The sequence below is a fragment of the Anas acuta genome, chromosome 1, assembly GCF_963932015.1.
Source record: "Anas acuta chromosome 1, bAnaAcu1.1, whole genome shotgun sequence".
In the NCBI taxonomy this organism is placed as follows: domain Eukaryota; kingdom Metazoa; phylum Chordata; class Aves; order Anseriformes; family Anatidae; genus Anas; species Anas acuta.
In genome coordinates, this window is record NC_088979.1 from 94,704,098 (window position 1) to 94,728,585 (window position 24,488).

The 24,488-nt window shown below is 43.8% G+C and overlaps 1 protein-coding gene across 6 annotated transcripts in view; it reads left to right on the forward strand.

Moving 5' to 3' along the window:
• Positions 1-24,488, forward strand: part of RUNX1 (RUNX family transcription factor 1) — a 156,205-nt gene that overhangs the window by 98,739 nt on the left and 32,978 nt on the right. For 4 of the 6 annotated variants that reach the window (XM_068688527.1, XM_068688529.1, XM_068688531.1 and 1 more), the window contains 2 exons: positions 7,754-7,858; positions 23,931-24,122. In XM_068688527.1, coding sequence (XP_068544628.1) covers positions 7,754-7,858; positions 23,931-24,122 — 297 coding nt within the window. The remainder of the gene's footprint in view (positions 1-7,753; positions 7,859-23,930; positions 24,123-24,488) is intronic. The other 2 variants (XM_068688530.1, XM_068688542.1) reach the window with 1 other exon arrangement.

Consider the following 24,488-nt stretch of genomic DNA (forward strand, 5'->3'; position numbering starts at 1 on the left):
GTGCATACATTGAACATAAACCTAAGCATGCTAAAGTACAAACAATGTTCCTGCTGGCCAAATTCCTGCCACAGCTTGAAGCAGAAGTCTCTCTTCAGAAGTTAGGCAACATGACAATATAGGGGGGATTCATGGTGGTTTTGTGTATTTGTGGAGTGTTGACATTGCTATACGAAAGCGACTAATGTCTAAGCTACTACTGGATGTCATCCGAAGCTGACTGCTGCAGGATACCCTCTATTCAGAGACCTCCTTCCTGTGATCCAGATCCAAAATCACTTGACTGTCTCATCTCTTCAGATAGTTCATTTGTGCCCTTTCCCATAAGCTCAGAGATGTCCTCCTACCTGCTTTCTGCTGCAGCTCCCTTCCTGATAAACATCCATGACCATTTAGTATCTAAACCTGCTATCTCCTGCTACTGAAGCAACACCATTTTGTCTCTAAACAGAATAATTTGTATTATTATTATTATTTTTTGTGGCACATCTACTGAAGCACATTTACAGCATTTATATGACGGAAAAATAACATGAGGTAATAACCTGAGGGAGGGAACTTGAGGGAATCAGATTGAGACTGGAGACTAGTATGTAACATTTTAGACATCAATGCAAGTTCCTGAAGCAGAGAAGGGCCACCAGGTGCCTTGCAAGCTGACAGTGGAGCAGCAGCAGCAGTGGCTGCACTTTTACACACATTGCCAGACTGTCGACGAAGGGATTAGCATGGAGGCCCCTGCAAAGCTGAAGGAGGCGGTGGCCGGTATCATCATGACAGCACATGGGACTGGGAAGTGAAACCCATCATCAGCACAGAAGTGAAACTGCCTGCACACAAGCTCATCAAATTAAAATGTAAACAGCTGGCCAAAAAAAAAAAAAAAAAAAAAGAGAGAGAGAGAAAAAAAAATGGGACAGTTTTAATGAGCTAAGTCCTCTCTTGCAGCTCTTGAGAGCGTGAACGATCCTGTTTGTGCAAGGGAGAACCACTCTTCTGAGGGTTTCAGATCAAGTGCTGTGTTATTTGCTACAGTAATGGGTTAAAAGTAGCACTCAGGCAAAGATGTGGTTTTTGAACTGAGGGTGACACATTTTTGGAGTGCTGGGGGCTAGCATTTTTTGTTTAGTCCAGCTAGAAGGCATTCTCTTTTTTTTAAATATTTTTATTTTTTTTTATTTTTTCCTGAGGAAAGGGATCGATTGTCGGTACCTCTTTAGGAGATCAAAGTGTAGGGGAAAATCAACTTTAGGATCTGCTACCTTCAGGGGCCCGAGTCAGCCTTATTTTAACAGCTGTGAAGTTACACTGAGCACAGAGCACAGAACCAGCTTCTGCATTGGTTTGCTTAAATATTTCATGTCAACAGCATGCGGGCATGGGGTTATGTTTTTAACTTATGAAATAAGAAGATTTTTGGGGACAGCCTTCAGAAATGTGTTGAGGACTATCCTTATCACCCAGATAACGCTTTTAAGGTAAATTTAGATGTTAGAACCTGCTTGGGTTGGCAGTGCCTCTATTAACGTTGCTCGATCTCAGTTACGTAATTTTGGTTGCTTAACATGGTTCCTGTGTTGCCCTAGGTTAAATGTCGTGCATATGTTTCACCAGCATAATGCCTTGAAATGATTTCACCTCAGATACAACCTTTCTCCAGCCTTCCAGCGCAGGGAAGTCGTGGTGAATAAAGGGTATGGAGAATGTGTGAGGAGAAGAGAATGAGGTGCACGTCTTGCCTAAGCACTTGGTTGTGCTGCAGGGAACTGGGAGGGAGGCAAAAGGGCAGCAGTGGGGATGCTGTGCCCTACAGCAGTGGGGATGCTCTGCTCAGCTTTAGGGAGCTGCTTGTGGCTTTTCCAGCACTTTCTGCACAGCAAATGAAGTAGCTTATGGCAGGGGCCAGAGGTACAGCGGGGCTGCTTTTGGACATTTGCATGAAAACTTGGCCCCATGTAAATCCAGTTTGGTTTATTTAATGGGACTGAGTTTTCATTCAGGGTAAGTGAATGCTGTGTAAACACAGATATAAGAACTTCCTGGAGTAAGCCACTTGAGAAAAACTTTCAAAAGTGTACCTTCATGCTGACCCAGTCTGGTTTGGCAGGAGACAGGTGGGTGTATTTCCCAAATCTTAAAGTTTCCACGCACACCCACGGAACATCCCTATAAGTACGCAAGCAGATCAGTTGCCCTGCAGCTGATTTGCTTGCACAGCTCTTGCATTTCTTTGTGCAGTGACCCTGATTTGCTGACATCTCCCCATGTGGCTATTTATCCATTTGGTTCGTTGTTCTGTGGTGGTCAGAGTTTGCAAACAATTTACGGTGCAGTAGTGGATGAGGTTAATAGCAGTTTTTTTCTTATATTTAAATTAGGTGGCATCTGTGGTACTGATGGTAAACAAATTATGTTCTTTTTTTGATGCCACTTACTTCAACTGCAACTCTTTTCTGATGAAATAGCCATCAGACCAAGCACAACAGGCAAAGCTGCATGCTCACCATGTGAAACTGTAACTGCCAACAGGACAAAATAGTTATCACCCAATGAGAAGAGTAGTTGTGCAGGTTTTTTTTTTTCTTTTTGCAATTGGAAATAAAATCTGAAGAACTACAAAAACATTTCACTCATATCATGAGCAACAGTCAACTAATGAAGTGTCAACTTATGTTGGCCTCTCTCACCCTATTGATTACCTTTGGTTTATTCAGCTAACAAAGTATAATGTGACTTACGTGATAAAAATGGCAAAATTTGGACCCAGTGAATAACAATCAACAGCTGAGAATGAATATGTGTGCATGTATTGCAGCCTGCCCAGGGATACAGTCAGATATGTTATTAAAATGCAGTAGGTATCTTTGCTTTGGCAGATACCCAGAAAGATGTTGTGAGAAAATGTAAAGATGTATAAAACTGATCATTTAGCATGGTTTAATAAAAGTAAGTACATAAGCATTAAAAAGTAGAAGCTGGATAAAAGAATAGTATCATAATCATTCTTACTAGAATCTGGAAGGCTCTCACTAATATCATAGAAATGTCTGTAATATAATTTGTATTGCATTTTTATATTACATTTCATATTTTGCCATCCATACCTTCTGTCCTTGTCAGCACAGGCATTCTTGTCTCTTTTCCCTTTTTCTTCTTTTTATCTAATATTTTACTGTAATGATTTAAAACAAAACACAACAAAACAAAACAAAAAACTCTAATGACACATCTAAGATCAGCAGAAAAAAATCCCCAAAGAAAAATATAGTAAATGTGATCACAGCATCTGATGGCATCCCTTTCTTTCTCCCCACCATGTGGGCAGACTTCCGAAGCTTTAGCTCCATTTTCATTCTGTCCTCATTTGGCTGACCCTTCTTCAGTGGAATCGGTGGATCTTTTTGCCTAAGAAAGAGATGGAATAAAGTGAAAGGATAAGTTTGAGGGGTGGTTTGTCTTCCCTAAAGTGTGTCTGTTCTCATTCCCCCTTGCATCTGCCCGTGCCGCCACCTATATTTTAAGCATGCCTTCCCACCCCCAGATCCATCTGGCCATGACACGGCTCAGGGATGACTAAAGCAGCACGCAGGAGCTTCATGTGACCATGTTGTCACTTGAGATTCATTTTCCCCCCTTGGTTCCTCTCGGACCTTCCCAGGGGCCGCAGTTTACAAGCCTATTGCTCCCTCTAGAGCCCTTCAGCCCCGTGCTGGGTTGTTCTGGGAGACCACTGACATAAATCCCTCATCCTGCCGGGTGTGAACTCATGGCTCTCTTTGCTTTCAGACTCGGTCAGATGGGATGCAGCTGAATATTGCCAAGCAGAGCACGGGTACAACACCTTCGGATGCTCAGGAACCGGAGGCTGATCCTGCTTGTTTGCTGGCCCAGGAACAGCCTTGCTGGGCAGGCACTGGCAGATGTTATGCTTTGTGCTTCCTCTTAAGTTCTTACAGCTTTGCACGGCATCCAGGGATCTCACAAGCAATCCTGTAAAGTCAGGAGCTGGGGACAACTGACTTTAGCTGTCAAATCAGCAGTAACTCTCCAGGGCTCTGTTGGTAAGCTAGTCTCTAACAAACCCTTTGGCAGTCTCTGGGTATCATTTCAAAAGTCAGTATTGCGTTTTGGCCAGAAACGCTACTGTTTCCATTATTTTTTTTTCTGAAAGGGTACTGACATTAATGCTCCTGCAAAATAAATGTTACCAGGCAATTTTTCCTACCCTAGTTATGCGGGAATACTTGATGGAAGCAGTGAGTCCTGTGCTCTACCCATAAACATACGACAGCATGTCTGATGTCAGTGAGGAGGGTTTCCAAAGGCAGCGCTCTGTCCCACATCTGGAGAATTTAATCTTTGTGCTCATCAGGTGCTCTGTGCCTGACATTAGGAGCTGCCAGGGATGGCTGCAGATAGCAGCACTCTCTGAAAGGACTGCTGGACCCCAGAGAGGCACAGCTTGGCATGGGCATCACCCTTCAGCCCTTCCACCATTGGCACAGACTCCCATGATGATACTGTAGTGATTGACTTAAATGTGTCGAGGAACACATCATAGACCCAAAGTAAAAGTCTCCGATTTTGATGTTAGTCAATGAAGGGCTACATGCTGGCTTGCTGTCACCACTGGGCCATAAACAAATTGTCATCATGACTGTTTGAAGCATCTGAACCTGGCCAGCATTTCAGAAGGTCCTCCTGGGGCATGTGATCCCTCTTTATAGTCACTAGAGAGGTCAGTCCTTCACTTAGGCTGTCTGACCCAGCTTTGGAGGCACCCACTCCTTCCTGAGCTGAGCAGGCATGCACAGTGCTCAGCATAGGTTTTCTGCCCTTAGTTAGGAGGTCCAGTTACTTAGAAATCAGAAATCATGACATCTGCTGTATCCTCCAGTGCTAGGGAGTCTGAATATGGCCTACAGTGACTAATCTGGTATTATATCCACCAGTGTAATCTGCTGCATGTTTTATATCTATCTGTGTGTGTGTGCTGGTATATAGGTGTATTGTACAAGCATATGCTGAAAATAAAAATTTATCTTTTATCTTGCCTGTATCATAATACATAAAAGCAAGGAGGGGAAGTTTATTGTCATGCTGTCATCCCAAAGCAGGTACACCCGTAAAACATATATTTCACTAACAATACCTGCAATCTAAACCTGCCTTTGTCAACCAGGCATATAAATGATGAATAATGTAGAAGCTATGAATAAAAATGATAAAACCACTTAATAAAACTAAATGTAAATGAAACAGAACAACCAGAGAAAAGCACAGCCAGAATTATTGGTAAGCAGCAATGAGTGACATGTAGGTTTATGGTTATATAGCCCTGTGGTTAACCAGTATGTGGTTAATGAATAGTCTTCTGTCAACAAGAAGTAAGCTAAGTATCTTCCTGCTTTTGCCAGCTTGTATCACAGACTTATACTGGTTCTGAGATCTCTGTTTTGTAGAAGATCTTGAAAGTAACTTTGCTCCCCTCTTCTTCTTTATTCTGGTCTTGTAGACTGATAATGTGGCCACATTGTCCTTACAGTTCATCATTCTAATGCCTTTTTTTCCTGCATTTTTTTCTATCTCGAAACTCTTCGAAGGCCTTCTATAGAAACAAATTGACTGTATTCTAGCAAAACAGCAGAAGCACCTTACCTAATGCATCAGCTGTTGGCAAAAAATAAACTGCAAGCAAGATGGAAGTACTGCAGATTAGTAAAGGGAATAATGCATATTTTCAAAGTCTCTCAGTCTTGGAGATCTAAGTGTTGCATCTAACAATACAGGGAAACTATTTTTTATATTTTTAAAAGAAAAAAGAACTACCAGTGCCTCTCTGATATTTGTTAAGTCTAATGCTATGGGTGTTAAAATTTGTTGGAAGAAAGCTTATTGAGCTTTATTGTTAATGCCTCATAGAAAGATCTGGTGTGGTGGAAAAAATAAAAAAGCTTTATCACATAACTTGGTATTAAAAAATGTCAGGAACACCATGATCCTTGGTCAAGGTAGGTGTAGGACACTAGAGTTGGGGTCCAAAGGCCCTGAGACAGTGATCTAAATTTACTTATGCTTCACTTGGAATTCTTTTGATCTCAGGGACTGCTTTCTAGTAAGAATGTGGAGGTGAAAAGATAGCGGCCTGGGATCTGGGAGGTTTGTATTTCAGCTTCTGTTTTCTCAGGGCTGTGATTCAGGATTATTGTCGGATTTAGCTGCAGCAGCCAAAGTGGTTAGCATCACTGGCCGCAGGCTTCCTGTGAGATCTTGGCCAAGACACTTTATCTGCCCACAGTTCCTCATCTGTAAAGTGGGGAGAATACCTCTCTAATTCACAGGGATGCGATGAAGACAGCTTCCAGTAACAGCTACGTGTGTGCAGTGCGCTCACTGTGCTGTTGATGCAGACCATTAGCACCACACTAGGAATCGCATTAAGAGAAATATTGAATTGCAAGTAAATGTGCACAGGGAGGGGGAGAATATTGCTGCTAGAGGCAGGCATTTATACTTGTATTTACATTTATATTTATATTTATTTATATAGATAAACCAAGCAAACTATAGGAGTGGGAGATCTTAGGAGGGAAGAAACTCCTCCTTCAGGAGGGCTGGAGCCAGGCGATGGAATGAGCAGGCAGAGCTGTATGGGAAGGGCACAGCATGTGCCCAAAGGAGAAGGACCTCAATGTTCTTACAACGGTTCCTGGTTATCTAACTTGAGGTGATGGCCCTTGATGTCTCTGACTGATAATGAAGATTTCTGCCAGTGTCTGAGTCCTCTGTGATGCTGAGATAACGATGCTAAACCTGCTGACAGCCAATGTTTTCATTGCTGCCCAGGCCAAAGTCGTAATGAATACATACATGAGGTCTTATCAAGGATAGAGAAAGTTTCTTCTGTTACTGAGTAAATGCCTAAAGTAATGCTGGCATTGGCCAAAAGTGAATCCAGAGGTAGAAGGATTTGAATGCATCACAGTCACAAGGGGATACAAAGCCATCCAGCCTCCCCAGCAGCCATCCAAATGAGCACTTTTCAGAACTCCGAGCTGTGGCATGCACACAACAGTTTTGAAAAGGCCTTCACAGTTTTCTTACTGAATAATAGAGAAACTGAGCATAATGCTCCGCTATGTCTTCATAAAAAGTTTTAATTCTCTGCAGACAGGCAGCGGGGATTTTTTATTTTTTCCATTCCCTTGTCTCTTGGCATTGCAGTAGCAGATTATTTTTAAAGGGTTCGTAATATGGAATTGATCTAATGCTAGCTTCAACACCAAAGCATGGGATTTTACGATCTGCCCAGGGGACCTGAGCACCCAGTTCTCTTTAATTTTAACAAGCACTGTTGATCAGATTCCCGTGGCAGTTTTGGAAGAGTCAGCCACAATTTTCAAGCTTCTCTGAACTAACAGCCTTTAGAAAGTACAGATAATGCACCAGTAGTCAAGTAGATCAGATAAACTACAACAGTTAGGGGTAACCACCTTATTTTACAAACAAAATGTAGATCATTTACATATAAATTAATATTTTTTTTTCAAATGCTTTGAGCAGTTGCCACAGAGGGAATGCATCCAGCATCAGACAGTGGTGAGGTTATACACCACACTGTCTGTGCTCATATCTGTCCTTAGATATGGACAGATGAAGTGTTTTGGTGCCATTTGGAGTGTTCTGGTGCTATTGGAAAGGACAAATGCACCTTTTCTTGATGTATGTTCAGTAACCTTTTTTCCTGTTGCAGGGAAAAGCTTCACGCTGACCATCACAGTTTTCACGAACCCTCCGCAAGTAGCCACGTACCACAGAGCCATCAAGATAACGGTGGATGGACCTCGAGAACCCAGAAGTAAGTGAACTAACAACAACATTTGCAAAAGGTGGTGTTGATGGTTTAGTACAGGGGTTCCTCACCAGCCACATGAGATGCAGCAACCTCCAGTGCATGGGGAGCCGTGGATGTGCCTCAAGCCAAGGTTGTCCCGTGAATGGTTTTAATTATGTCTTCCTGAAGCCTTATTTTTCATGGGTGCCCAGCTGATCCAGAGTATGAATTGCATTGCATTTATGAAGTATCTACCCAGGGATGACTTGGATCATACCCAAAAGCTGACAAAAGGGATGCTGGTAAAAGGTGGGCAGTGTATACCCTATGCATCATTTCTTGCTAGCCTCGCCTTTCAGATGTTAAGAGGGTTTTAAAGCATTGGAAACCAATATGTCATTGATCCAAATTTTCAAGCTCAGCCACCCTGCAAAAATAAATAAATGTCTGAGAGAGGACACCTGGTTGCTGCATGGTAGAGTTCACTGTGCCTCACTCCACGGTATAACTTGGGAAAACAGTAATTGCTGAGAGTAGTGCTTCCAACAAGCAGATGCAATTACCCCACCGGGACACCCTTTCTCACAGACAAGCAATCTCTCCTATATATTTCTTTCTTTTTTTTAAGAATAAATTATAAGGAGAAGATGAATGATTTGGTATCTTCAGGGAATTGCCCACACCTTTCACACATGCAGTTGTTTTTGTGAGGTTGGAGGGAAGGTTGCTTTGTTTGGGATGGAAGTGGGGTGAGGGTGGAACAGACAGGCAGATGTAAATGCTCCTGCAGCACATGCTCTGCCTGTTACCAGAGGCAATCCTTAACCTCAGTCACTAGCCCGAGTGTGGAATTTTCATATTTTTATCGAAATGCCCTGATGCAAATTGAGGTTTGTGGTTAGTTTTTCACTCCTCCTGCACACTTGGCAGAAGTTCTGGCTGTTGCTTAAGTGGAGTCGTCCCGGGAGAAGAGAGCAGTAAGATTCAAACACCCACTAGAGAATGAGACTTACGGCTCTGGGCTACTTAACTGAGTGGTGGAAAAAAATAATGATTTGAAACTTGAGTTAAAATAGCTTAGAAAACTCCTATCTTTCATGTACATTTTCTTCCTGAGCCTTCATTCGTCTGAGTTGTGTCGTGATACTGCATATATTTAATGGAAGATTCTGTCCTATATTTTTTGGATTTGAGGCCAGACTTTAAAACAAATATTGCTGTCAGGGCAAGGCTTCTTACTTAGTTTGCATTTGTTTTTCTGAAAACTGTGGTTGGATTGTCCCTGAAAAAATATCCCCGGTGAACAAGGCAGCTGTGCACATAAAATAGATATTTGTATATGCAAGCTGCTGATTTGTGTATGCAATTACCTGGGCATGTTCATAGTTTGCACACAACAAATAAGCGTTAGTTGTTTGAATATGAGTCTGCTAGAATAGTAAGAAACAAAACCATCCTGCAGGCATACCTACTGTTTTAAATCAATTCTTCAGTTGCTATAGTAGTTAATATTTAATAAGATTCTACATTTTAAAAAGGAAGTAGAAATATAATACATTCTGAAGCAACACATGTATCTTCCTGACTCAAATGCATGTAAAAGCTTCCTTGTAAATGATTTCACTTTGTCGCGGGCAAGTCAGAGGTATAAAGGAGCTCCACAGTCGGGGAGGCTTTATGTGTGTCGTGAGCAGCGGTCAGCCCCCCCTTGGCAGGAATGCACAGCTCCTTTTATCGCTAAATCACTCCTGAGGCAAGGTAGAAGGGATTATGCTCCTTTCACTTGTAAGGGGGCTGCAAGGTCCTTCAGCCTGACTTCCCACCAGGGGTTTCTGAACTGCGGCGGCTGTTGCAGTCAGTCTGGATGCTGCTGTCCTCCTGGTACATCTGACTGAAATACTGGGTGGCTCGGAGGAATATAGCACACGCTGCGAAGGAAGGAAGAATTAGTTCCCAGTGCTTTCCCCATTCCTTGTTCCTCACGTGTTTGGAACAATCCTTACTACAGCTCAGTTTTCCCAGCTAGCACCACGTCACCAGTTTCTAGTAACTAAACTCAGAATCCATTCTCTCCAAGTAACTCTTGTGGCTCTGAGACAGTTCTGTCTGTTTTGGGCTATACAACTCTTTTTACGCCCTCACTCAGCAGGTGCGTCCTGTTCTGCACTGACCCGATTAGATCAAGGTGCATTTGTAGCCTGTACAAAAAGTGATTGCATGGCATAGATTGCTACCTGTACAAACTCACATGTAAGGCATGTGGTTGGACATAGCAGCACATGCATGCTGTGTCCTGAAGAGCTTTGAAATGATATCAGCCTTCTTGCTTGCATTCAGGCAGGAATCAAAATAAAAGCTGCTAGATTAGAGGAGGGTTTCTAGCTTCAGTGATCAATATTTGGGAACTTCCGTGCCTGGAGATCCATGACTCACTCTCTCTCCTGAGCTGAAGAAACTGCAGAAATACTGAGCTGGGTTTTCTAAGATGTCCTGATTCAAAAGAAATCTGAGGAAGGTAGCAGTGGGAACAAAATTAGATACTGCTTTCTTGCAGACCTCTGGAAAAAAAAGCATACTTAATTCTGAAACCAACTCCAGCAACTTATTTTTAATTCATTTACTTTTTTTTGTTGTTGTTCGTAACAGTTGCAGATAGACTGAATTCTAGTGAGTGCCTATGTTGCCTGCAAAAAATATTGGAAGTTAAGGTGCCATTTTTGAGAGGGGAGGCAATCTGAGACAGAACTCAGAACTTCGTACCAGGACAATTTTTAGTGACTCTGAGAGGTTGTAAAAATACTTAAAACAAACCAAACACCTTTAGACTGATTAACTTAAGAAATAACAGAAACACTTTATTTCTTTCATCTTCAGAGAATGATAGATTAGGAGCAGTTTCTGAGTCCTCACCAAATTAGATGCCATTCTAATTCTAATGGTTCTAAAACCAGGGGTTTTTAAGGAAAAGGACAACTTCTTCAGCTATGCATGCTTGGGTAAAAGATCTTCAAAAAGTAATGCCATTTTGGGAAAGTAGAAAAATACTCAAATTAAAGGCTCCAAAAGGAAGGACTTTTTGGCTCACTGTGATGTGTGGAGATGTCACGATATGTGACGATAGCATGGTGTGTGTCATCACATGTGTGCACCTTCCCTTTCTGCACAAAGGCCTGACTGTCCAGGTTTTCAGACTATAGATTCTTGCATTGTACATTTGGTCACAGTGTACAAAGTATGGCCAATTCTTTGCCCAACAGCCTATTTGCATATGTAACTACCAGATTTGCATTTACAACTTTGATAATTACTTGTGTGCATTATTTACACCATTGTCTTTTTTTTTTGCCATTGAATTTCTGACTGTGCCTATCCAGATGATACTTCTCATCAAATTGTCATGGTATGTAGAGAGAGCCAAGGTACTTATGAATCTGGCTCTTCCTCCACTGCATTCATTATGTATTTTTAAAATCTCTTTTGAACTCAGTATTTTCATTCTCCGGCTTTACTGAAGTGCTTATTTTCATTTTATTTTTTTTTAATTTTTTATTTTATAAAAAGAAATGATACTGCACTGTCAGTGAGAAGGGCAAGATGACCTAACCCATCATTTTCTTCTCCAACTTCTATGCTTCTATGATTCATAAAGCAATTTATGTTTTTATGAGCTAAGTCCATGGGGGAAATCATTAGCAGTAACCAGATCAAGAGTAGTGCTCCTGATGAAAATACTTTTGGTTGGGAAACTTGGTAGAAATAGTATGACTCTTAAATTAAATATTTCCCTTAGGCCATTTGACCTACTGTGCATGTCTGCTCAAAAATTAGGTTTTTCTTCTTTTGACTGCTTCTTTCTGTTTTTCTCATTGAATTGTTTTAACCTACATAACTCTGAAAAAAATCACTAATGGACCAGGTGCCTGAAAACTTTGCAGAATGAAAAGGCTGCATAGATTTTGCTCTGGTGGCCCTGAGCTGTCCAGGGTTAAGCTGTGCATTAAATGTGATTATCCCGTATTGGATATGTGGTTTTCCCAAAAACATTTTTGGCATCCTTGTATCAAAGGGCATGATGCTGCAAAACAGAGTGAGAGAGAGAGAATAATTTTGCTGAGCAGGGTTGGAGAAGATGCTTTAAGAGCTGCTGGCCCAAGAAGTGCCTTTCCAGGGACAAAGGTTGGCTTTTGCCTCCCAACAGAGTTAGCCACGAGGTGCACATGTGTGGTCAACCACAGTTGAGGGCACCCTCAGACCTTGGTCTGAAGTGATCCCTGCTTGCTCGTGAAGTTCCTGGAGAAACCCTTGGCCTGTAGCTACTTGGAAGGAATGCCTTCACCTTCAGCCTCTCGTGCAAGGAAAAGCCAAACAGTTCACCAACCCCATCATCTCGGTGACCTGAAATAACATGAAATGCCTTCATTTCTTGCTTGCTTTCTGCTGCAAGTACCTCCATCTGCTGGAAACTGAGACTAACATATACCAAAGAACAGTTTAGAAATCATGAGAACATGAATCATCGTGGCATTGGAATAGACCCACCGTATAAATTTCAGAGAAGGCTTACCAGATCCTTCCACTCACCTGGAGAAGTACAGTGCTTCAAAGCTACTTAAAAGTAGAAAATGCGTAGAGAGAAAACTGTCACTTTCAACTTCAGTGTCTGTATAACATGTCCCTGTACTGAAATGCGAGCGTGGCTGGGACTCTTTGCCTTTGCTAACACTAGCTGCATGCCACACACTCCACAGCGCACTGCCCTCTGAGGATAGGAACCCAAATGTGCAAATCACTTTTTAAAAATCTTGGCTAAGACACTCACCCCCGAGAGGTTCCAATCTAAATAAATCTTGTGCAGACAAAAGAAAGGGATGGGCTGCAAGCAGAGCCGGTGGCGGAGCAGTGCTGTTTCTCTGCGTGTATTTGTAGCCCTGCATCCCATTGTCTCATTGACACTGCCTGGCGAGTGGGTGGACGGGTGCTTAAATTATGAGCATGCTCTGGAGACGGTTGTAGTCAGCTTGTGCAATGGTAACGTGCAAGCCTACAGCAGCTGCGTGAAGTTACAAAACATCTCTAGCCCGAATTCGAGCAGTGTGACTTAGTGCATCGCTGTCTCTAAATGGTTTCATCTGCTGTTGGTTGCCTTTGCATGCTTATGTGCGCATCTCTACAGAGCAACGGATCCAGAGCAGGACCGTCATACATCATAGGACCATCATATAGCACAGGATCATCTGACTTTGGATGTTTAAAAAGTGGGCTACACAACAGAACCCACTGCTCCTAAAAACTGTGTTGTTTGTTCTCCATAAGATATGCAAAGGATTACGAAACATGCGAATGCTCAGCATTCTCTGGTGATAGGGGCATCCTTTTTGTCCTACTCAATATTTCCCTTCTGGTTTTAATACCAATATCCTTGAGGTTTTGTGGTGTAAACACTTCCTTTCAACCTGGAAAAGATGGTTTGGGATTTTTTACCCTGGCATTTCTCAGCCTCTCTGCTGAATCAGTGAGAAGAGTTGATGTTGGGTGACTTGGGTAGGGAATTGGTCATTTTAGCTTAATGAAACTGCCAAAATACAAAATCTTGTGTTAAGCATTGCTATAGAGGCTGTTTTTCTGGGAGTGTGACAGCTCATATATATTTGTTTGCCTATTTATTGAGCTGTTTCTTTTAAAGGTAGATAGAAGTGTTGACAGTACAAGCTCCTTCCTCACATTTAGCAGGTAAAGAGAGGAAATCAGAGTTGTTGTAGAGTAGGCTAGGAATGGCAGTACAATTAGCCTGGTCCTCTAGAAATTATTTCAGTTCCTTGTTTGAGTCACTTAATCCCACACAGCTCTTTTCTTTCCTTCTTGAATTACTGTGATTTTAAATTGAGAAGAGGTTTGTAGGTTGGTGTTTTGTTTGTTTGTTTGTTTGTTTTTCATTTCTTTCACTTTTTTCATCTTTGCCAATTTAATTTTTGCATTGAATGTTCATTATTTTATTGCCTAATGGTTGAGTGTCTACAAAGACTATGGTGAGTATTTTGAAGTGTTTACCTATGTTTGCATGATGGATTTTCAAATATAGCCAGTCTCGGTCTAGCTCTGCTGAAATCAGTGGGAAAATCCTCTGTAGCTGTGACAAAAGCAGAATTAGGTGATTGTATATTACTTACGAAAATGCTTCCAAAGCAGCCAGTAGGTCTGACGTTCATCACAGGATTGTGACTATCTGCTGGCCTCCACTGAAGACCCTAGCTCACTGACATGCTAATTTTCTTTCTGGTGAAGTGGGTTGGTGGTGCTCTAAGCCAGAGAATTGTGAGTCTGGTCCTGCATCCCATTGTCTTCTGCAAGGGTGGGCTTTCAATGGCAGACACAAAATGCCAGCAAATGAAAGCTTTGCAGCAGCTGCTGGGACCTTGCATGAGCTGGGGAACGGTGGACTTCTGGTTGAAACCTGCTGGGGTTTCGAGGGTGTCACATAACCCCTGCCCTTCCTAGAAGGAGGTTAGCCAGCCAAGTGCTGCTGTTGGATCATCTGTTGGCAACCCCGCTGCCCCATCCAGGGCTCGCCACCAAATGCCTGCTGCGCTGCCAGCAGCAGAGGAGGTGTCATTCAGGGGTGCATGGGAGGGCAGCAGGACGTGAATGCAGGCCACCTCTGCAGCCTGATCCCTTCCACCCCTCCTTCGGCAGGATGCCACATGGAGGGAGGTGCTCAGGCTCCCATGGGAGAGAGGGGAGGGAAAATGCGGGATGTGCCCTGGGAACTGCAGCTTCCACCCCATGCAGGAGTGGTCAGGCACTCACGTTTGCCAAGCAAGCTTCTGGCGGGCAGTACAGAGCCTTTCTGAGGCCTCAGTTTTTGAGAAGTTACCTTATTTTGGGATTTAACAAAATAAACACCTAAGAGAAAGGCAGGGTCAATGCGTGTGGCATTTCCACCCGTGCTTCAGTCCCTCCTCACTTTGCCTGCCCTGGGTTATCTGAAGGTGCAGCAGTCCCATCCCTGTAGGCCCATGTGAAAACACGTCAGGTTTTTGCTTCATCCTCTGTCACCCATTGTAATGAATGCAAAAAAGGCTTTTGCTCTGGATCTCAGTTTTTGCCCTTGTTTTTTGCTTGTCTTTTGCAATTGGGAATCATAATGAGTAAATGCATTATCTGGTAATGTTGTTGATGAATCTTGATCAGACTGTCCGAACATCAGTGCTGCATGCTGCATGGGTCATTGCAAAGCAGGAGGGAAATGATTGCTTGGGAGAGGCCACGTCCAGCAATTTCTGAATTGTAAGAGAAAGAGATGTCTCTAGTATTACAGCACATTCTGCTTGTTAATATCCAAAACATATCCTAAGGAAAGGGAAGTATGGAAACATCACCTCCCTTGCCTTCTTTAATTGTGGAGCAGATAAGGAACAGCCTGTGAAAATGGGAGGAGACACGAAAAAGCATTTAACTAGCCACAAATGAAAAGTCCGTACTTTTTTTTTTTTTTTTTTCCTAAATAGCATAGGACCTTTGTTCTTCCCTGGCAGAGTGCTGTCGTTTGAGCCTATTAAGCAAAATGCACCAGGCCATCTTCTGCAGGCTGACCAGCTCAGAGGAGTCAGGCTGTGTCATAACCCCAGCACATAAAGCTGCAGAAAAAAACTTAGGCGACCGTGTTGATTTAATTATTAAGGATTCTGTTTGTCTGAGTCTGTCTGCCTCTCCTACCTACACCCTGCATTATGGGCTGTTCTTCATTACCTGCTCTACCTATCTTCGCAATCTAGCCACAAACAGTTTTGGTTGACCACACCACTTCCCTCTTGAAAGTTAATACTGTTTGACTCATTCTGCACTGCAAACACCAAGCCAAAGAAAACAAGCCAAAGAATAACCTGCTTGTATGCAGTTTGGAAACTTCTCAGAGGCCCTGCTTTCAAAATGCTATACAGTAGCTTACTATATCTCCCTGCAGCTGCAAAGAAAATGAGGAAAGCAAAAAAAAAAAAAAAGGTTCAAGAACCTAAAATAAAGACTAGGCAGAACTGCATGAAATTTATGAGCTTTCACTGAACTGCAGTCCTGTGTAGGCACAATGGAGCATTAGTACAGAGGAAGGACTGCTTAGTAACCTACAGATAAAAATATTCAACCTCATTTCTTTAGAAAAGCAGGTATTTTCAGCTATTGTGTGAAAACACCAGTCACCAGCCTTAAAAGCAAAGGTCTTCAGTTTAAGGGAAGCACATAGCCGGGATACATGCTTTTTTTTTTTGGACAGGAGCAAAGTTTTTCACAAGTCCTTGTGCAGTCAATATCCATGGAGGGTGAATTTAGTTTTGTGTTGACAGATTCCCCTGGTTTATGTAAACAGTGAGCCATGGGACCTGACCATGGGACTTGACCACTGCAAGGAAGGCAAATGCTAGCATCCCTGCTTTGCACACCCCTGGTTGAGAGGGTGGGGGTACAGATTCATCCCACGTAAGTCTGTAATGTAATTAAGGTGCCTGAATTCGGAGCCTCATCCCCCTGCATTCAGTGAAGAGACAACCATCTCCAAACAGCAATCAGTCCTTGCAGTCTGAGGCTTCTGTTTCTGCAGCTTTTTCTTTGGACAGAGGTCTCTTTTTGTGCCTATGTTTTTCTTGGTTGCTGGCTTAGTTGTTGGTTGGCTGGTTGTGCCTCATTCTGCACCTCCTCTCTCATCCATATCTTCAACTATTATGTCTCAGCCCATGTCTGGAGGGTATTCTTATGGCAGTTTGTACGTGTGGGAAGATGCAAACTATAAAGAAACAAAAGAGGCTTTTGGCAATGTGCTGCTTAAGTTGGGAGTCATTCAAACTTTGTCAAGGAGTCGGGATTTTTGGAGCATATACATCAACATGGGGGAAAGGGAAAAGAAGGCAAAGGGTATAATTTTGCAGACTAATTTAGCTTCCACGAACAACTTCTTCCCTCAAAACTTCTAACACTCAGTTCCCTTACTTTTACTTCACTGAGGTGACCTAATTCCTGAGATGAACCCACAGAATAATTTCATTTTGACAACAAAAATCGAGGGCACCTATATGTAAGGATCATCATGGCAGGGTGGATACGTGGCAAGAAAAGTAATTGTGGGGTTTTGTTGGTTTTTGTTGTTGTTCAGATTTAAGAAGAAGCATGTTTGTGTATTGCTACTTGTTAGTACAGCACGAGCTGTACCTGCAGAGCTGGAAGGGAGAAAGCATCTTTCCTGTCTTGCAGCGATTTCCAAGACTGCTTTTACTAGCTGTTGTAACTCAGGATGAGTGAGATACTTTTCAAGTGTTTGTCAGGAGCAGAGAGGTCCAGCCCTGAGCAGCCTATAGTCTTGACCATAGTTGTGCACTCAGTGTGTCTGGCTGGAGGGAGGATGACTAAAAGGACCAGGTTTTGCCTTTTTTTTTTTTTTTGGAGGGTTGCTCTCTTCAGCCCAGCACTCCTGTTCTCAAAATGTGGGCTCTCTCGCTGCAGCTGGAGAATGAAATATGGATAGAAATGGGGGGAGATGGGCTCCCAGCCTATAGTTAGAGCTCTCATATGGAAAATAGGAAACTGAAGTTCATTTTCTATTGCAGATCAGGCAAGATGGACTTGATTCTGACTCTCCCATCCAGGGGAAGGACTCCTTCTTGTTAGAAATTTGTAGCTTGCTCTATCCATAGTATCCATTTGTGAGTTGGGTGTTTTTTAAATGTTGTTTTTAAAAAGAAGCCGTAAGAAAAACAATATCACTGGGAGTATTTAACTACTGTTAAAAAATGTAGGAAAAAATGTACCCCAGCTGCTCAGCAGGAGCTGCCAGCGTGTGTGTCGCTACTGTGCAGTGAGTGTGGGGTGAGGAACCCGAACGGAGCTGCCGTCAGCAGCCTTGCATTTCCCACGGGCAAGGGTCTGCACTGGGGGAGCTACTGGAGAGCAGCAAAGGTGCCGCGTGAATCCTGGTGTGCCTTCTTGGCAGCACTGGACACTTGTTTAACATACAGCCAAATTGGATTATCGAGTGGAAAAATTAAATGCTGAGCAAAGGATCACACCTGAAACGTCTAGTATGTCTGCAGTTACTCAGAGCAACAAACAGATTTTCCATAAAGGCACGGAAAGCCCGAGGTTTGCCAGGGAGCTGATAGAAGAAGCGCAGCTGGAAACATTTCCTGGTGTCAGTCCGTCTGTATTTGGCATTACACAGCGCTGGCGTTATTTGGTGTTCAGCTTTTGAAGGGCATCTGGATGTCAGGCTGTGCATTGTGCTGGGGAATGGTGCATGTGCATCATGTCCAGTCTCATTCATGTGTTTCCCAGTACCTCAAGCCTAAGGTCAGGTTGGGTCCAATGACCAACACTGATTCTGGCGGTAATTACAGACACAACACAGAAATGTTTAGCATAATATCCTGTCTGCCATGCTCTTCCTACTGTCTGGAAATAAGGCTTTCCTTGCACAGTACTTAGAAAAACAGCCAAAAAATATAATTGCTGATGAATCTATTCGAAGGTCTGACTGCCATCACCATTATTTCTCCTCACTGCAGCAATATTTTTAACTGAGGAGAAGGAAAACATCCTACAGGGTGTCTAGTTCCTTTTTTAGGAACATTTTACACTGTATTTTTAACACTGTACAAGAGGTTGGTGTGTTCCAGTGCTGTCCTGCAATGATCTCTGTAATGCCCAAATGTGGTATAAGTCCCTTCCAAACCATGGAGGCTAGGGAGGAAACCACTTTTTAGGCTGGTTTCGCTTTCAAGCATCACTTTCTAGAACCCCATGGGCTGCCATATAACTGGTTAGTGCATACACCTCTGCAGGATCAAGTCAGGTCTGCTTTAAAACACAGTAAATGGTGTTATATTAGTTGCTGCTCCTGTAGAGATAGCAAATAAGGGAAAAAGACTAAATTATTTTCACTGTGACATTTGGGGCATAGAAAAATATTATGGCACTATTTCCATTGTTAGCAAAAAAATGTGTGTTTTTTTTAACAAGCAAGATGGATGATTTTCAAGCATTTGCAGTACTCAGTTTTGTAGTAATATAGAAGTTCTATACTTCAATTCAGTTTTGTTTGCAAGATTATTTTATTTTTTGCACTAAAAAGCATGTGCTCCCTTCCTACAAAAAAGTGAAAGAGCAGATTTTCTTCTCATTCCTCACTATGTACAAAATAATTGGATTTATTTTAACTCTGTGGTACTAAACAATGTTTACCACTTTATTAGCTAGACACAGTGAAACATGGCTTATTTTCTACCCAGCCAGAGCTGGAGCCAAACCAAAGCCCTGCACACAAACAGCCCTGAAAACCGGAGATGCTTGGATCAAGTTCCAAAATGGTTCCAAAGTGGCAAGATTTCTTTAAACCAAAGCATTGGGTCTGGTCAGTCGCTCCCCATTTTGGCAAAGCCTGAACGGATACGATGTTTTCCCCTTGGATAAACCACTTTTTGGGTTGCACGGTTTGTGAGATCCTCTGTTTCTGTCCTCAGAAAAAGGGATGCAGAGGAGAGAGAGGGAGGTATTCTGCTCACTTTGGGAACAAAGGACTTTGCTTAAATAAGCTCCCCTTGTGCTATCCACACACACAAGTACAATCTGCTGATTTGGGGCAGGAAACCTGTGCATTGTATACATGAAAACTTGAGGCTTCTCTGCCTGGGCGTGTCTCTGGCCTCAGGTCTGTACCCTTGGGTTCCTCCAAACTGTGAGGTTTGTGCGTGAATGGGAGCAAGTGACAGAAGAGTGTGCTTGTCTCATCAAAACTGGAAAGAAAAGAAAAAAAGTGCATCAATTCACTACAGCAGTCTCCTACTGAGCGTACACAGGAATTTCGGTAGCTTCGTCGGGCAGAATGGGAGCACCAAGGGCCTCACACCTTTCCTGGATGTGCACAGGATGGGGGCTGCCAAGACACGTCGTTCTGGTTGCTTCCACATCCAGAGCTCCGAGCAGGTGGCTGCTGTCCAAGCTGAGTGCTCCACAGCCTCTTGAAGTCTATAAAACTGCGTTTCCCTCCCATTAAGAGGGAAAACACTTTCATGTCGTGTTGCTGTAAAAGTATCAGAAAAGCTAATGTTTTCTCTACACTCCTCATTTAATATTCTGTGTAAAAAAGTCTGCCTGACCTCCGTATTTGAAAGGGATAAGGAAAAAAGTCCAGAAGCTCCCAACCCCTTTGGTTTAGCCAAAGGGTTTATTACCATACTTATTCTATGGAAAACCTCCAACTCTGCAACCCCCGGGAAGAGGGAGCACAAGAGCAAGAGGCAAAAATGCCACCCCCTCTTGTGGCAACTCTTCCCCCTCACCCTGCCTGGTGCTGGGAGTGGTGGCACTAGGTGCACGGCTTCCCTGTCTGCCACTCTTACTCAACGTTCCTCACACTACTCTTCAGAGATGGGAAAGGGACTGGGAAGTTGCCTAGCAGTAAAAGATCTGGGGGTGCTGGTCAATAGCGAGCCGAACATGAGCCAGCAGTGTGCCCAGGTGGCCAAGAAGGCCAATGTCATCCTGGCCTGTATCAGGAATAGTGAGGCCAGCAGGACCAGGGAAAGTATCATCCCATTGTATGCAGCACCAGTGAGACCGCACCTTGAGTACTGTGTTCAGTTTTGGGGCCCTCACTACAGGAAGGACATTGAGGTGCTCAAGTGAGTGCAGAGAGTAGCAACAAAGCTGGTGAAGGGACTAGAAAACAGGACTTATGAGGGGCAACTGAGGGAATTGGGGTTGTTTAGTCTGGAGAGAAGGAGGCTGAGGGGAGACCTCATCACTATCTACAACTACCTGGAAGATGGTTGCAGCAAGGGGGGTATTAGTCTCCTTTCACAGGTGACAAGCGTGAGGATGTGAGGAAATGGCACCAAGTTGCACCTGGGGAGGTTTACATGTAGATTGGATATTGGTAAGGATTTCTTCTGGAGGAGGGTGGTCAAGCATTGGAACGGGCTGCTCAGGGAAGCGGTGGAATCCCCACCCCAGGAAGTATTGAAGAGATATCTGGATGCGGTGCTTAGAGACATGGTTTAGTGGTGGTCTTGGTGGTGTTAAGTGATGGTTGGACTCGTTGATCTTAAAGATCTTTTCCAATCTTCATGAGTCTGTGGTTCTGTGAAGACTGGTGGTGCGGGCACAGGGCTGAGCTGGGAGGCAGGCGTCTGCCGCAGGTTCACTGTCTGACCACAGGCAGGTCACCTCATTTCTCCGTGATTCAGTTTTCCACCTGCAAAATGGGGATAATAATAGTCCTGTGCTTTACAGAGGTGAACCGAGGACAACTTGCCTGCTCTTTAAGCAAAATGTTTAGAGGATAACTTCAAAGTAAAGCTAATAAATGTGAAAATACAAGTCACCCTAGCAATGTTCTGCCTGTGCGTTTATAGTGGCTTGGGAAAACCATTTGTATTTGTTATATTTTTCTGACAGAGTTCTTCAATTTCCTACCACAAAAACAGGTTCAGTGCTGCTACCTGCAGCAGCCAGCAGGGGAGATAAGGTTGGATAGGTCTTCTGATTGGTGGTGGGGAGTGGAAAGTGACTTTTGGAGCTACAAGCTGAGGGAGGAATCCTCTGACAATGCCCAAAACTGACAGAATCTGGGGCAGGTGCTTCGCTTGGTGGATGGGCGATGCAGAGACACGAGGTGGTAGGCCTGGGAGCAGCGTGCCCCGTGGAGGCCTCAGGAGGACGCTGCGCCTTTGGCTCATTTGTTAATTCAGGAACAAATGTAGTGCCTGGACGAGCTTCAGAGGGGAACATTAATTGTTGCCTCGCTGGCCTGAGCACAGCCCTTAGCGCAGGAACTGCTCACCCGGGGCCGTGGGATAGCTTGGGGCCAGGCTGGGCCGCCGCAGCGCGGGGTGCCGTGAGGGCAGCGCCTGGCCGGCAGAGGAGAAAGCAGGGTACAGGGAGGTCAAACTGCTGGCTTGGAAGCAGAAAATGGCTGACGTGAATTCGAAATGAGGAATAAATTACACTGGGGGTATGGATTTGGAAAGATCTGAGTCTTGGCTCCGCAAGCCCTTGGTTCAGCCCGCTGAAGCTTAAACTAATCCAAATGTATGAGGTATTTTACACATCTTGTATGACTCCGCGTGTTCGCGTTCAAGGCCGGTGTCAGGAGCCTGAGGCTTGGGGCAGTGTCCAGCTTTGCACTGCTGACAAACGAAGCGTTTGCTCTTGACCCACCAGAATGTCAGATAAAAGTCTTTTTCATCTTTCCCCCCTCGCCTTCCTTTTTTTTTTTTTTTTTTTTTTTTTTCTGGAAGCCCTAATGGGTCTCTTTAACGATGAAACCGCTGCTATATAATATGTCTTTTTATATTTTAATTTTTTTTCCCCTCTTGGGATAATTTATAGCACAGTGTGGAATCTGAGACAGTTCAAGCTGTGCCAAAGGGCCTGGCAACAGGAAGAAATGCCGAGCCGCTGCGATTTGGAACCATAATACAAGTTATAAAATTTAATTTTAGAAATGCAGCTACTGGGAACTGCTTTTAAATGTACATTTTCCCCTTAGTGTATAAAATGGTCCTGTGTCTTGATTAAGCTGTTAGGGTGGCATGAAAGAGCACACTGTAGAGTAAGGGACATACAGACCTTTTCAGAGATCGCTTGTTGCTTATTCACCGATATGCAGAATTGGAAGCTGGGTGTATATAAATGTTTAAACATTAAATACTCTGAGGACATGTGGATTATTCTGGGGAGTTTTGTGCCAGTCTGTTTCACCGCTGCAGCCACGAGTTCACAGAGGACTTGCCACAGGAGCAGCATTGGCCACCTCCTGGCACGGAGGGTGGAGAGATGTCAAAGGCAACTTTTTGTGGAAAGACAATGAAAATCAGGAGCGGACAGGCAGAAAACTATGGGATTTGGCAGAAAACATGGATAATGCCACCTTCTCTAAGGGAGCAAGTAGAACTAAATTTGGCCTCTGGGCTAGACAGTGGAGATGTGTTCAGGTGAGGGTAACAGTGCCCTTTCCTTTAGGAAAAAAGGAGAAGGGACAAGACACAAAGATTCGCAAGGCAGCTGATTTCTGGAGACAAATGCAAAGTGTGGAATTGGGACTGGGGGAAACGGAGAGATGAGACATCCTTAGTGTATGCTCTGTACTCAGTCTTTGAGTTTATTGAGCAATGTGGCATTTTGTGACAAGGCTACATATAGGATCCCAGAGCAGAGAGCACTCACAGGCAGCAGTTAGAAATGCATTACATTATTCCTTGCGTATTGCTCATTGCTGCTATCTAAAGTTTATCTTGACACCAGTCCTCATGACAGGACAAGGTCTCTGCCCTTCCAGCTGAACCTGGCTGTGCCCCGATGCTGCGCTGCCTTCTAGCTCCTTCCCTGTTCCCCCATCCTCCAAAGGTTGCCCTGGGGCATGTGGGCCCCCATAGCTTGCACATGGCCGAAGCTAACCCCTCTGTGCACTGGCCTGCACTGTAATGTCAGCATCAGTTCCCCTACAGTTGGATGTCTGGTGGGACCTCATGTTTTGGAAACTCCACTAAGGGAGACTTCATGACCCGCCAGCTGCAATTCTGCCAGCTTCTGGTGTTTCTTGCCTATTTCTGTCTATAAAACCATTGCTAAAGGATCCAAAAATGGGATTTGTTTGGGTTTACTATTTTATAGCCCCCTAGTACTTGTCTAATTATGGTACTTCACAATAGTCTGAGATTGAATTTCTGCTGAGTTACTCCAATGCAGGTTTAGCACAGGGGCCATCACAATTTTCTTCCTTTTATTCATCCCAACAGACTTTACTCCTTCCAAAAATGCTTCCTCTCCCATTATGAGGTGCAATAGGAAGGTGCACTACACTTTTCAGTGAACCTGTTTTTTCAGAGTAGGCCATCTTGGGCTGCCCTGCGATATGGTTTCAATGCATGACTTGTTTGTGTCTCCTGTTCTTGCAGAGAGGTGGTTTCAGTTTAATTGCAGATAGCTGCTAGCTGGTTAGGTACTTTGCCAGTGGATGAGGGTTTTCTTTTTTTTTTTTTTAAAAAAAAAAAAAAAGTCAACAGACCTCATGTATCAGTGAGATTTTCTGATCTTTTTCCCCCCCCTCCCACAATAGGACATCGTCAGAAACTAGATGAGCAGACAAAGCCCGGGAGCTTGTCCTTTTCAGAGCGCCTGAGTGAACTGGAGCAGTTGCGTCGTACGGCCATGAGGGTCAGCCCACACCACCCAGCCCCCACACCCAACCCACGAGCCTCCTTGAACCACACCACTGCTTTTAACCCTCAGCCTCAGAGTCAGATTCAGGGTAAGTACCCAAAATCCTCCCCCTGCTCACCCAGCACCTGCCTGGCCTTGCTGAGAGCTATGGGGCTCGGAGGCATTTCCCCCTTGCCCCTGCCTCTCTTTTTGGCTGTCCTGAGATCCATGGAGGCCTTGCAAGTCTGTTTTCTTGCAAAGGTGCATTATCATAGGCCTTTTTGTATGTGTAGGTGTATTTCCTGATGGGTAGTTATCAATTAATTGTGTGCTTGAATGAGAGAGAATTATGTCAATGCCTTGCTTTGACCTTTGCCAGAGAGACAGTTGCAAAGAGAATTTTACAAAGTGCTTTGTCCCCTGCAGAGGACCTCTTAGAGACAAGATCTAAATGTGGGCAGGCTGGTTTGAACAT